This window comes from Myotis myotis, unplaced genomic scaffold, assembly GCF_014108235.1.
Source record: "Myotis myotis isolate mMyoMyo1 unplaced genomic scaffold, mMyoMyo1.p scaffold_m19_p_16, whole genome shotgun sequence".
Lineage (NCBI taxonomy): Eukaryota > Metazoa > Chordata > Mammalia > Chiroptera > Vespertilionidae > Myotis > Myotis myotis.
In genome coordinates this window covers 52,753,592-52,765,886 of record NW_023416320.1, presented here as the reverse complement: position 1 = coordinate 52,765,886, position 12,295 = coordinate 52,753,592, and the positions used below count along the sequence as shown (strand labels likewise).

Genomic DNA, 12,295 nt, shown 5'->3' with positions numbered 1-12,295 from the left:
TTTAAAAATATTCACTGTCATATTTAGATCTACTATCCATACGGAGTTTTTTTTGTATGTTTGTGAAATATAGGGCCTGTCTTCATATCTTCTGTAGTGTTAACCAATACCCCCAGATCATTATTGAAAAATAAAACCACACAACACAAGGCCTTCGCACCATTGCTCTGTATTGTTACTTTTGAAAATTAAATTACTTTATACATGTGGATGTTTTTTGGGTTTTTCTATAGTAACCCATTTGCCTATTGTCTATCCTTGTGCCAATAGAACACAGAGTTAACTATAACTTTACAATACATTTTGTTACATTACAGAATACTTTTGAAAACCAGAACTTCTATGATCACAAGTGTGCTCTAGGGCAGCGGTCCCCAACCGGTGGTCCACAGACCACAGGTGGTCTGTGAGGTCCGAAAGGTTGGCGACCGCTACTCTAGGGTGCAGGATGTGGGGTGCAGGATGTGGAATGGATGGGCACAGGAGGGTGGTGAAGGATTAGGGACTCCTGGATTGGGAGCAGAGCCTACAACAGTTAGGTCCAAGTGGAAGTGGAAAGAATTCAGCTCCTGATTAGATGAAAGTGTAACATTATGAAACAGAGGTTGGGAGAGGTTGATTTGAACTTGGAGAAGAATAAAAATAATAAGTTAACGGGTGAAATCCTTATCTTTACCATAATCATCATTACCATCATTAGGATCCATACAAAGGAATGACTGCAATTTAAGAAACTGCAAACCCATGGAATATGTAAGTGGTGTTAGGGTTTTGGGGCCGGTAATGCGGACTATGAAAGAATTCACAACTGCAAGAAGAGACAGATGCAGAGAGGAAGTTTATTTTTACTTTCCCCAAGGAAAAGGGCTCGCGCCTTGCTAATCATAAAAGGGCAAAGAACAAAAGCAGCTCCCCTTTTAACGCCTTGGCTGCTGTTGCTAGGTGACAAGGAAGCGGGTGGGGCTGAAATTGGACATCAGGGCGCTTGTAGTTTGTTCTTCAGGAGACAACCAAGGCAGATGTCCTAGGGAGATGTCTTTATCAGTATCTCCACCCAAGCCTGTAAAAGATGCTTAGAGTAAAAGTTAGGAAGAGTTCAAAAGAGGCTTGTTTGAAGAGGAGGGGGAAGGAAACTTTCTACTAATTAGAGACTTGGTGTGAATTACCCGAGTTGTAAAAAACAAAACAAAACACACACACACCCAAAAAAACAGCAGAGAGGAGGTGTATGCAAGAATGTAGTCTTGAGCATAACTTATCTTGTCTTCCAATTAGAACAGAGGGGCTGTTTGAGTCAGAGGAGCTAACATGTTGGGGTTTAATTACCAGGAGCTTCCCATAAGTTGTGGAAGGCCTTTTTTCTATTCTACTCAGTGATTAGTATGTTAGTGTCTTTAAGTATGAAGTTTCCTTATGTTGCTTTGTAGTTCATTATAAAGCTATTTCCATTTACAACCAGAAAAATGCAGATAACCTAATATTGGCGAACATACTTCACTAGAGGCTGCGCCACCCCCTCCCCGCCACCAGGTGGCGACCGGGCGGCGCCGCCTCCTCCTGCGCAGGCGCAGTCCGCGAGCAGGCACGTCTCGGAGCCCGCCAGTTTGCAGGCGCCGGGGCCGCGCCTGCCTGGCAGCTGAGGCTGCGCAGCCGCACGTCGCCCGACACTGAGGCCGGATTCATGTGGAAGCTGCTCCCCCACGCGGGCTCGGCCCGAGGTGAGGCGGCAGGGAGGTGACCGAGGGCCGACTTCCCAGGGCCGGGCCGGGGGCCGAGGGTCTGAGGGGCGCTTCCGGCTTGACCCCGCCCCTGTCGTCACCTTCCAGCGACGGCGGGAGGCTGTGCTTTTCGGACGCGGGGCGGGGCGTCTTGGGGGGCGGGGCATCGAACGCGGGGCGGGGCGTCTTGGGGGGGCGGGAGCGTCGGACGCGGGGCGGGGCGTCTTGGGGGGGCGGGAGCGTCGGACGCGGGGCGGGGCGTCTTGGGGGCGCGGGAGCGGGCTGGTCGCTTGTCCCGGACCCAGGTCCTCGCAGCCCTCGGTGCTGCGCAGCCAGTTGGCCCGGCCGCTCCGGGGACAGCGGGCCCAGCGGGGTGGCGGCCGCCGAGTGAGTGTCGGGCGTCGGCGGGTCCGGCGTGAAGGGACCGCAGGCGCTCGCTGTGGGAAGCGAAGGTGACGGGGCGCTGCCTGCTCAGAACACCCAGGACGCGGTTGTGCTGTGCGCGCCGGGCGGTGGGGAGGGGCACCCGGCGGGACGGGCACCTGCGGGAACGGGCACCTGGCGGGACCGGGCACCTGCGGGAACGGGCACCTGGCAGGATGGGCACCTGCGGGGACTGGCACCTGCGGGAACGGGCACCTGCGGGGGACGGGCAGCTGCGGGGACGGGCACCTGGCGGGGACGGGCACCTGCGGGAACGGGCACCTGCGGGGACGGGCACCTGGCGGGATGGGCACCTGGCGGGGACGGGCACCTGGCGGGACGGGCACCTGCAGGAACGGGCACCTGCGGGGACGGGCACCTGGCGGGACGGGCACCTGGGGGAGGGGCACTTGGAGGGGCTGGCACCTGGGGGAGGGGCGGGCACCTGGGGGAGGGGCACTTGGAGGGGCGGGCACCTGGGGGGACAGGGAACTAGGGGAAGGGCACCCTGAGGGGCGGGCACAGGGAACTGGGGGACGGGCACTTGGGGGGCGGGCATGGGGGGAGCGGCGGCTGTGCTCCCCGTGCGCTGCTCCTGCTCGCTCCTGTGTCACCTGCGTTTCATCAGCTGCCTCCGAGTTCCCGCGGACCTCAGGTTTCTCGCAGCCGTGTTTCCCCTTTTCCCAGGGGCTGTGGGGTCCGTCCGTCCATCGCGTTCTCAGCGGAGCACATTGACCGCGAACCGCGTGGTCGGCGGGGCGAACCGCGTGTTGGAGCCGCTGCGGGAAGATTGTCGCGTTACATTTCGTCGGGAACGTGGTCGAGCGTTCGCGCGGCTCAGTGTGGTTTCCCGGCTAGTCAGCCTTCTGCGTCCTTCAGCGAGGCTTTACAGGAAAAATACGTTTCCTTTAGGAGCCATTGTTACCATTTAAATAGCAAAATGGAGCTCTTTCATCGAAATAACGCCCTTGCCCTGTAGGAAGGCGCGCGCGTGCGCCCGCGTGCGTGTGCCTGAGTGTCCGCCCGTCCCCTAGGCCCGCGCCGCCTGCTGACCGGCGTGGAGTACGTGGTGGGCAGGAAGGGCTGCGACATCCTCCTGGAGAAGGACCCGTCCGTCAGCCGCAGCCACGCCGTGCTCGCCGCCCGCTTCCCCGCGACCAGCCCGGTGCGTTCCTGGCGGTGCTGCTCGGGCTCCAGCACCGGGGGGTCGGGTCCGAGTGCCTCGCTGTGTGTGGAGGGTCAGCACCTTTTCCTTCCTCAGCTGTTAGTGTTCTTTCATGTTTTTATTCATTTTACAGAGAGGAAGGGAGAAGGGGGGAGAGAGAAACCCCGGTGAGCGAGGAGCCTGGCCCACTGCCGCCTACACCGTGGCGCCGGCCACCCGGGCCTGGGGAATAGAACCGGGACCTCTTGGTGCAGGGAGGCCCAACCAACCGGGCCACGCCCTCCGGGGGTAGATTTTTTAATTTTAAAAAATTAAATCCATTCTGGCGGCAGTACCAGTGGTATTTGTTTATTTTGATATTTGAAGTTTCTGTTCCACTATTTGAGTTTAATGATTTAGAAACTCGGGAAATAGAACATCTTTATATTTATTTACTTAAGCATTCATTGAGTCTCACTGTGCCTCGCCTGGGGTGGAGCAGTGACTGCCCTGAGCTGGAGGGTTGTGCGGCCCTGTGAACACGGGTGTTTCCCCGGCAAGGCGGCTTCGCAGGGGGTCCTGTTATTCCGGAAAATAGCTGCTGCTCAAGACCCACAGCTCCTTTGACTGGCTTTGAGTTTGGGCTGGTTGGTTGTTTTAATTACAACCTTGGGTGATAAAAGTGCTAAGCATATATATAAACACTTGTGCTCATGCTGGTGGTTAAGAAAGAAAACCCATTATTTTTAGCAAACACTACATATCAGCAAGTACTGAATCTATTCAGTGATATTTAGGTTTTGTGTGTCTATTCTTTTTTGTTGTCCTCACCAGAGGATATTTTTTCCATTGATTTTTAGAGAGAGTGGAAGGGAAGGAAGGAGAAAGAAGGAGGGAGAGGTGGCGGGGAGAGGTCAGTGTGAGAGAGACACTTCGATTGGTTGCCTCCCACATGCCCCTGATAGGGCCAGAGCCAGGCCAGGGCCGGGGCTCGAACCTGCAACCCTTCAATTCCAGGCCTGATGCTCTGTCCACTGAGCCACACCAGCCAGGTCTGTCTGTATTCTTATAGGTATAGAAAAACGTTATTGTTCAATAGTGACTGAGTTGTAAAACACTAACTTATTTGATTCTTTTTTCAGAGTCAACCACATGAAACCCCTGTATTGACAATAAAAGACAATTCTAAGTATGGTACCTTTGTTAATGAGGAAAAAATGCAGAATGGCCTTTCTCATTCTTTGCAGACAGGGGACAGAATTACTTTTGGGGTGTTTGAAAGTAAATTCAGGTAAGAATTTTTTAAGTTGATATAGAAGTGGAGTGCTTTATTTTGCATGAATCAGATTCTAAAGGACACAGCAGTTTTTTCTTGATTGCAACTTCAGATATAGGTAACAGTGATTTTATTAGTTGGAAATCTTAGTAATACAAAAAAATTTAAAAAGCACTTGTTTAAAGCTCTGTACCTATGACCTGTAACTTTGTGACTCGTTTTCACTTACAGAGTGGAGTACGAGCCTCTGGTCGCGTGCTCTTCTTGTTTAGATGTCGCTGGGAAAAATGCTTTGAATCAAGCTGTCCTGCAGCTGGGAGGACTCACTGTGAACAACTGGACCGAAGAGTGCACCCACCTGGTCATGATGTCAGTGAAGGTCACCATTAAGGTAGGTCGAATGCCTTGTTGTTATGCTGAAGTGAGTTCTGTGAATTTAAGCTTACCCACTCTACACAGCTGTTTTTAAAGTCATTTACTTTAAACCCATCGGAATTGTTAGTTGTAGATTTATATATGCCAACCCCATGCCTTTGTATAACATTTATGTCAGATTGGCTTTTTGGTAATTTATTTATTATATGGGACAACAGAAGCACCTAAAATTATATTTCACTTTTGGATTTGGCATTTTAAATAATTATTTATGTCATCTGTTCACCAAGAAGTTTCTACAGTGTAAGGCTAGTGTTTTCAGCCTGAGAGCAACTGCCAATCTTCAAAATTAGCATCTCCCACCTCCTCATCCAGTTGTCTTCCTCCAGGCTCTGTCGTCTCAGGCTCTTTTATTTGGTTTAGGGTCCTAATCACAAATACTTGTTAAGTTCTTGTAGTTTAATATTGCCCTAATGTATCTCACAATCAAGATATGTTTGGTATGTACTTTTAGAAGATGCTGAAAGTATTCATGAAAACAGTGATGTGTTTTGGTATGTTTTCAGGTTTTGCATCTTCATCAGATTTGGTTGTGTCCAAACTAACTGAAGAAAGACATTGGGAAGGGACTCGTCTCCCTTCATTTATTTATTGTTTTTACTGATTTTTAGAGAGAAAAGGAGAGAGAGAGAGAGAAGCATCTATGCGAGAGTGAAACTGCTTCCCGTACCCCCCACTGGGGATGGACCCCACAGCCTGGGCATGTGCCCTGACCAGGAATCATACCACCTTCTGGGGCACAGGACAGCACCCAGCCAGCTGGGCCCCACCGGCCAGGGTGCTCATGTCATTGTAAACGGGCTGGTCGTGGATGTGCAGGATTGCTTTAGGTTAATATCCGTAGTGAAAACCAACAAATATTTAGATTCCTTCTTATATGATAGAAAAATCTTTTTTTTTTTTTTTTTTTTGGTGTCTGTAACCAAATTTATCCCTGAGGCCCAGCAGAGGGGATCAGGGCCCATGAGTCACAGTGTTTCTATGGCAGCCTTTTGGGCCAGTGTGAAAAATCTTTTAGTATATAATTAATTAAGCTAGAATGTGGGCATTATAGCCACCCAGGGTCCTAGAGAAGGGCTTGCTGCTCAGATTGAACCTCAGGTCAAACTTGTATCTTGGGATTATCTCTGACCAAGGATCACGTCATCTTTGCAAGTTTATGACATTGATTTATAAATTAAGCTGAGTCCTAACTTACGTTAGTACACCCACAGATACTAGATGCGTAAATCAGAATGTCCACTATTAGTTTACAGCAGGGATGCACCCTCACAGTGATCAGAATATGTCTGTGTGGACTCTTCAGATATCAAGGTACCTGAGAAACACAAGCGGGAACCATGCCCTTGCTTGCTGGGTATGAAGTGGGAGCTGAGGCTGTGACAGTCCTGGGAACTGTCACCATTCACTAGAGCACATGCCAGTCCCGTGATGCATCCGACGCCGTGTGTAGCTCTCGACACTAGCGTCCTGGACAGCCACCAACAGAGGCTAGCAGAGCCCACCTTCTCAATATCTCTGATGAGTCATGTGCCAAAAAAGAAAACCTTGGCCTTACTTTTTTTTGGTAACATTTCCAGAAGTACAGACAGGTTAGCTTATGTTTTTAAAATCATTGAGTGTTAGAACAAAATAAATCTTAAAGAACATTCAGTTCAGTTTTTATAGGGATTTGTAAATTAAGCAATGACTGAACTGACTTCTACTTTATAGATTATGGTTTCTTTATAGAGCGATGAGAGGGGAAAAGAATAGAATAGCCTCTTTGTAGTCTATAACTTAACACTTTTATTTAAAATGAGCTAGCAGGGGTATATGTATTCACATGTGCTTTCTTCTTAGACAATATGTGCCCTCATTTGTGGACGTCCAATCGTAAAGCCGGAGTATTTTACTGAATTTCTTAAAGCAGTTCAGTCCAAGACACAGCTTCCTCAGATTGAAAGGTATTTGTGTCCTTTAAATATAATAAAGCATGGCGTATGAAATATGATAGCACTAATTTTATTTAAGTTAATCTCTCTTTATTGACTGTTTCAGGATGTAAGGTTATAGTTCAGTTTTATTAGTGAAGTTTTTTTGTTCGTATGTAAAGAAAGGATCCCTGAATTCTTTTTTGGTTGTTGTTTATCTTGGTGAAACAAATGTTATGTGTGTGCTAATATTTAAAGAAAAGCACTGAAGGCCAGTGAACAGCAGGGGCCATACACAGAGCGCGTGTGCCAGTGCCAGGTGTCCTTGCTCGACGCTCCCTGGACCGTGTGGTGCAGCAGCTGCCTGTCCGGAGCCACTGGTCCTGGGGAGCAGTCACAGCCCTGGCCTGGAGCGCCTTTCTCCTGGGACTAGCACCTGTCCTGCTGAGGATTTGGGTGTTTAACTGTTGGGTACTTTAAGTAATAGTGTATACAGAGTCTGAGCACATTGCCTGGCATCGTGATAGGGGCTTGCTGAAGGAAATGCTGCTCATCACAGTATCTGCGGAGACTGCTTTATTTATTTAGATGCTTTGCGGAATTTGTGAACCCCCATGCTAAATGGTTTGGTATATACAGTGTTTAAAGTGATGTAAACTGGTTGAAGAGGAAGTTGGGGTTTTTAGATTGCGTGATGAAAATGCTGTGCTAAAATGGTGGGTGTGTAGTCGTCTTAGCACAAGGGCAGCTGCTTAAAATATGTGTCAGGAGATTATAGTCGAAATCAGTGGTTCTCAACCTTCTGGCTTTAAATACAGTTCCTCATGTTGTGACCCAGCCATAAAATGATTTTCGTTGCTACTTCATAACTGTAATGTTGCTACTGTTATGAATCGTAATATAAATATCTGCCGGGGTCCAACCCCAGCGGGTCCAGGGGTTCCCAAAGGTGTAGACGGAGTCGGCGAAGAAGGAAGGACACGGAGACAGCGTTCAGTTGATCAGCAGCCTAGCCAGGATCTCCAGCTAGGTTCTGTGTCCATGTTCTCTTGCTAGGTTCTCCAGGTTCTCCAGCCATGTTCCCTTGCTAGGTTCTCCAGCCAGGTTCTGTCCAGGTTCTCCAGCCAGGTTCTGTAGCCATGTTCTAGTCAGGTTCTCTTGCCCATTTCTGTAGTCAGGTTCAGTCCAGGATCTTTTGCCATGCTCTCTCCAGCGAAGTTCTTCTGTCTGTAGGTTCTGTGTAGGTTCTGTCTTCTTAGTTCTGTGTTCTAAGCTCTGTATTCTAAGTTCTGTCTCTTGCTGTCTTATTACATCTGTATTTATACCAGTTGATTCAATCCTATCAATCTCTATTACAAAGGTTAGGGCGTTTCCTATCTCCATTCCAGGGAGTAAAGATTATGTAGCTTAAGCATGATTGTTTGTAGTTAAAGTGATTAATTACCCACCTGGCACTAGTTAAGAGGTTTTATTCCCTCCCTAACTTCAGGGGAAAATCCCTACCTGGGGAAACAACCTTTCTCAGAGACCTTGGTTAAAACACATAGTGCCAAGAAGGTGAGCAAACATATTAAGAACAGTATGCTATATATGCCAGGTCCCTTGAAACAGCAAGCATGGACCAGCTCCCGGCAAATATCTGATATGCAGGATGGTCTTAGGCGACCCCTGTGAAAGGGTCGTTTGACTGCCAAAGGGGTCGCGACCCACAGGTTGAGAACCGCTGGTCTAAATGAAATAATAGATTGACTGCCTTGATAAACTCATAAGACAACTTTGAAGGGTTAAAAAAAATAAAATATGACTCAAGTTTATTATCTTATTACTAATTTTTAAATATTACTTGCTAGTTATAAGGTATTTTGCCCAGTTCAGGGTTTTTAGGGACTGTTTATACCTGATAATATATATCTGCTTTTAAAAGTAACTGAAAAATTTTCCTTTTTGTTTTTAATTTTCATGTGGAAGGTTTATTGTATTTTACAATCTGGTTTAGCAGATAATGTAATGTTTCAGGACCCTGAAAAGAGGTTCTCATATTTTAAAACAGACGATTCTTCACCTGTTTTGAGTGCTAGACCCTGTGAAGACATGCAACTTCACTTACCCTCAACTAGCACAGTGTTCAACAGAATCACCTTGTCCTCCAAGCCTATCTGTGAACCTCCTTAGGGGAGTTGATAAATCCTATAAATCTTCACTAATGAAACTGAGCTATAACCTTACACCCTGTAGGATCGGCACAGATTAAACTGTTGTGGAGTCTAGATCCCTTGGGAGTGGAGGGGCCTGTGAGGCCTCTGCTGCTGAGAATGCGTCCGAAGTTTTAGAGATCCTAGAGTTGGTCATTGATTCCTACGATTCTTGGGTATTTTTGACTTTAGGTTCGACATAATTTTTTTCTGACTTCAGTTTATGACTTTATTAACTTAGATGCCTAAAATAAAACATTTCTGCTGTAACTCCTGATTCATTGTTAACCAGAAAAGACTATTGCATTAGCCCTTGTTTGATGATGACAATCAGTAATCAAATTGTTAATGTTATTTTAAAATGCATATTTTTCCCTTAATCGGTTCCCACACCTACTGGCATCCATTTGATGTTGTTAAAGACTTATCTGACTCTGTACTCAACTATTAAACAGAAAAAGGGTGACATTGAGAAGTAGGATGGGTTTCCAAAGAGATATGAAATATATTGTTGTGGCTTTTTATTACATAACTATCTTCTCTCTTAGCTCTGGGAAAAGATCCTCACTAGTCCCGGGTTTGAATTTGGAAGGCGCACAGCAGTGCTCTTACCTCACAAAGGACCGTCCTTTTTGGTGCAGCCGTGGCTGCCTCTCTGCACTGCTATCAGAGACAGGAAGACAGAGTCTAAGTTTCCTGCACCCAACCTGGTGATGCCAGCTTTTTCATCAGTGCCACACCCTTGATTATGGTGGCTTTACAGTGAGCCTTGGATTCAGGGAGTGTCAGTGCTCTTAATGTTTCGTCAGCATTGTTGGCTATGCTGGGTCTTTTGCCTCTTTACATAAACTTTAGAGTCGTCAGTATCCACAAAAGAACTTGCTGGTAGTTTTATTGGGGTTGCATTGATTTATAGATCAAGTTGCGATGCACTAACAGCTTGGCAATGTTGAGCCCTCATTATCCATGGACATTAGTCATTTTTGCTAGAAGGTAGAGGTAAGCTGAAAGGCTGGTCACTTATGAATAGCTGTAGCAAAATATCTGAGTATGTAGAAAGTTGAAACTGGACTGATGAGAGGCTGAAGGATTATGTGTTGATTTTTCCTCTCTTTTCTTCTTTTCCCCCATGCCCATGGACAATTAGATGTGTTTATAGCATTTAGAAATTTTGTTTATTTTTTTCCTTTTTTTAAAAAATTAAATCTTTATTATTCAGATTATTAAATTTGTTCATCTTTCCCCCCCCCCCCCACAACTCCCCTCCACCCAGTTTCCACCCCACCCTTGGCCCTTACTCCCCACCCACTGTCCTCATCCATAGGTGCACGATTTTTGTCCAGTCTCTTCCCGCATCCCCCACACCCCTTTCTCCCCCAAGAATAGTCAGTCCATTCCCTTTATATGCCCCTGATTCTATTATAATCACCAGTTCATTCTGTTCATCAGATTATGTATTCCCTTGATTTTTAGATTCACTTGTTGATAGATGTGTATTTGTTGTTCATAATTTGTATCTTTACCTTTTTCTTCTTCTTCCTCTTCTTAAAGGATACCTTTCAGCATTTCATATTATACTGGTTTGGTGGTGATGAACTCCTTTAGCTTTTTCTTATCTGTGAAGCTCTTTATCTGACCTTTAATTCTGAATGATAGCTTTGCTGGATAAAGTAATCTTGGTTGTAGGTTCTTGGCATTCATCACTTTGAATATTTCTTGCCATTCCCTTCTGGCCTGCATAGTTTCTGTTGAGAAATCAGCTGACAGTCATATGGGTACTCCCTTGTAGGTAACTGACTTTCTTTCACTTGCTGCTTTTAAGATTCTTTCTTTGTCTTTTGCTCTTGGCATTTTAATTATGATGTGTCTTGGTGTGGTACTCTTTGGATTCCTTTTGTTTGGGGTTCTCTGCACATCCTGGACTTGTAAGTCTATTTCTTTCACCAGGTAGGGGAAGTTTTCTGTCATTATTTCTTCAAATAGGTTTTCAATATCTTGCTCTCTTTCTTCTTCTGGCACCCCTATAATTCGGATGTTGGTACTCTTGAAGCTGTCCCAGAGGCTCCTTACACTATCTTCGTATTTTTGGATTCTTTTTTCATTTTGCTTTTCCGGTTGGGTGTTTTTTGCTTCTTCATATTTCAAATCTTTGACTTGATTCTTGCGATCCTCTGGTCTGCTGTTGGGAGTCTGTATAATATTCTTTATTGCAGTCAGTGCATGCTTAATTTCTAGTTGGTCCTTTATCACAACATCGAGGGTCTCACTAGATTTCTTGAGGATCTCACTACATTTATCGGCGGTCTCACCAGTCTTTTCGAGGGCCTTACTAAATTTATCGGCGGCTTCTAGACAGTTCTTGAAACACCTTAAAAGTGTGGTTTTGAATTCTATATCCAGCAGTTTGCTTTCCTCCATTTCTGTCATTTGTGTCCTGTTTCTTTGTCTCCGCATTTTTTATGCTTTCTTGGTGCACCCCCTTGTGGTCTTTGTGCACAGTCTTGTTGTAGTTAAGCCTTGATTGTTGTAGGTAACACTGCGGGGGGTATTTGACCTCCAGGCCAATTGGTTGTGAGAATCAGCTGTGTCTGCAGTGGGAGAACTTCTGTCCTGATCTCTAGGGAGGTGCTAATCTAGACTCTGCCTGAGGCTATCCAGCAAATGCCTGCGTGCAAGGCTTGGGCGGGGTGGGTCCCAGGGGATCAACAGGGCGGGCGGAGCGAGCAGTTATGGCTGCTCTCAGTCCTGCCTTCAGAAGCAGTCTCAGTGTCCCAGCAATTGCTGCAAGTACCTCGGAGAGAAAGCTGCCCTTGAGTTCAGACCGATGCCAGACAGTCCCGCTTCTCCTGTTTGAGTCTGGGTCCCCAGAGACTTGCCCAGAACTGGAGCTCAGAGCCTGAGACTCCCTCCCGATTGAAAAAGACAACCGCGCCCTCAGCCCCCAGCCCACTCTGCATGCACCTCCGCACCTTAGTATTTTACTTCTGCACCGCACCTCCTCTGAGTCTCGGTATGCTTTTCTCTTTCCTTCTAGTTGTAGAATTTCCACTCAGCCAGCCTTCCTGTGGTTCTGGGTGATGTCTGTTCCGTCTTTTAGTTGTATTTTTGAAGTGGTTGTGCGAGGCAGCAATCTCCAGTGTTTGCCATCTTGGTTTCTCACAGAAATTTTATTTAACCTGAACAATAATATAAGT

General features: G+C 46.7%; 1 protein-coding gene and 1 non-coding gene across 8 annotated transcripts in view; one reads left to right on the top strand and one right to left on the bottom strand.

The window, feature by feature from the left end:
• Positions 1-1,572: 1,572 nt before the first annotated feature.
• Positions 1,573-12,295, top strand: part of NBN (nibrin) — a 44,363-nt gene continuing 33,640 nt past the window's right edge. For 6 of the 7 annotated variants that reach the window (XM_036337525.1, XM_036337522.1, XM_036337520.1 and 3 more), the window contains exons 1-5: positions 1,573-1,718; positions 3,176-3,306; positions 4,428-4,576; positions 4,793-4,952; positions 6,839-6,942. In XM_036337525.1, the coding sequence (XP_036193418.1) occupies positions 1,682-1,718; positions 3,176-3,306; positions 4,428-4,576; positions 4,793-4,952; positions 6,839-6,942 (581 nt within the window). In that variant the 5' untranslated portion in view covers positions 1,573-1,681. Of the gene's footprint in view, positions 1,719-3,175; positions 3,307-4,427; positions 4,577-4,792; positions 4,953-6,838; positions 6,943-12,295 lie in introns of those variants that run through there. The other variant, XM_036337526.1, reaches the window with a different exon arrangement.
• LOC118671087 lies at positions 5,907-6,035 on the bottom strand. The gene has a single exon (XR_004972599.1). It is a non-coding gene; the product is annotated as a small nucleolar RNA SNORA5 (small nucleolar RNA).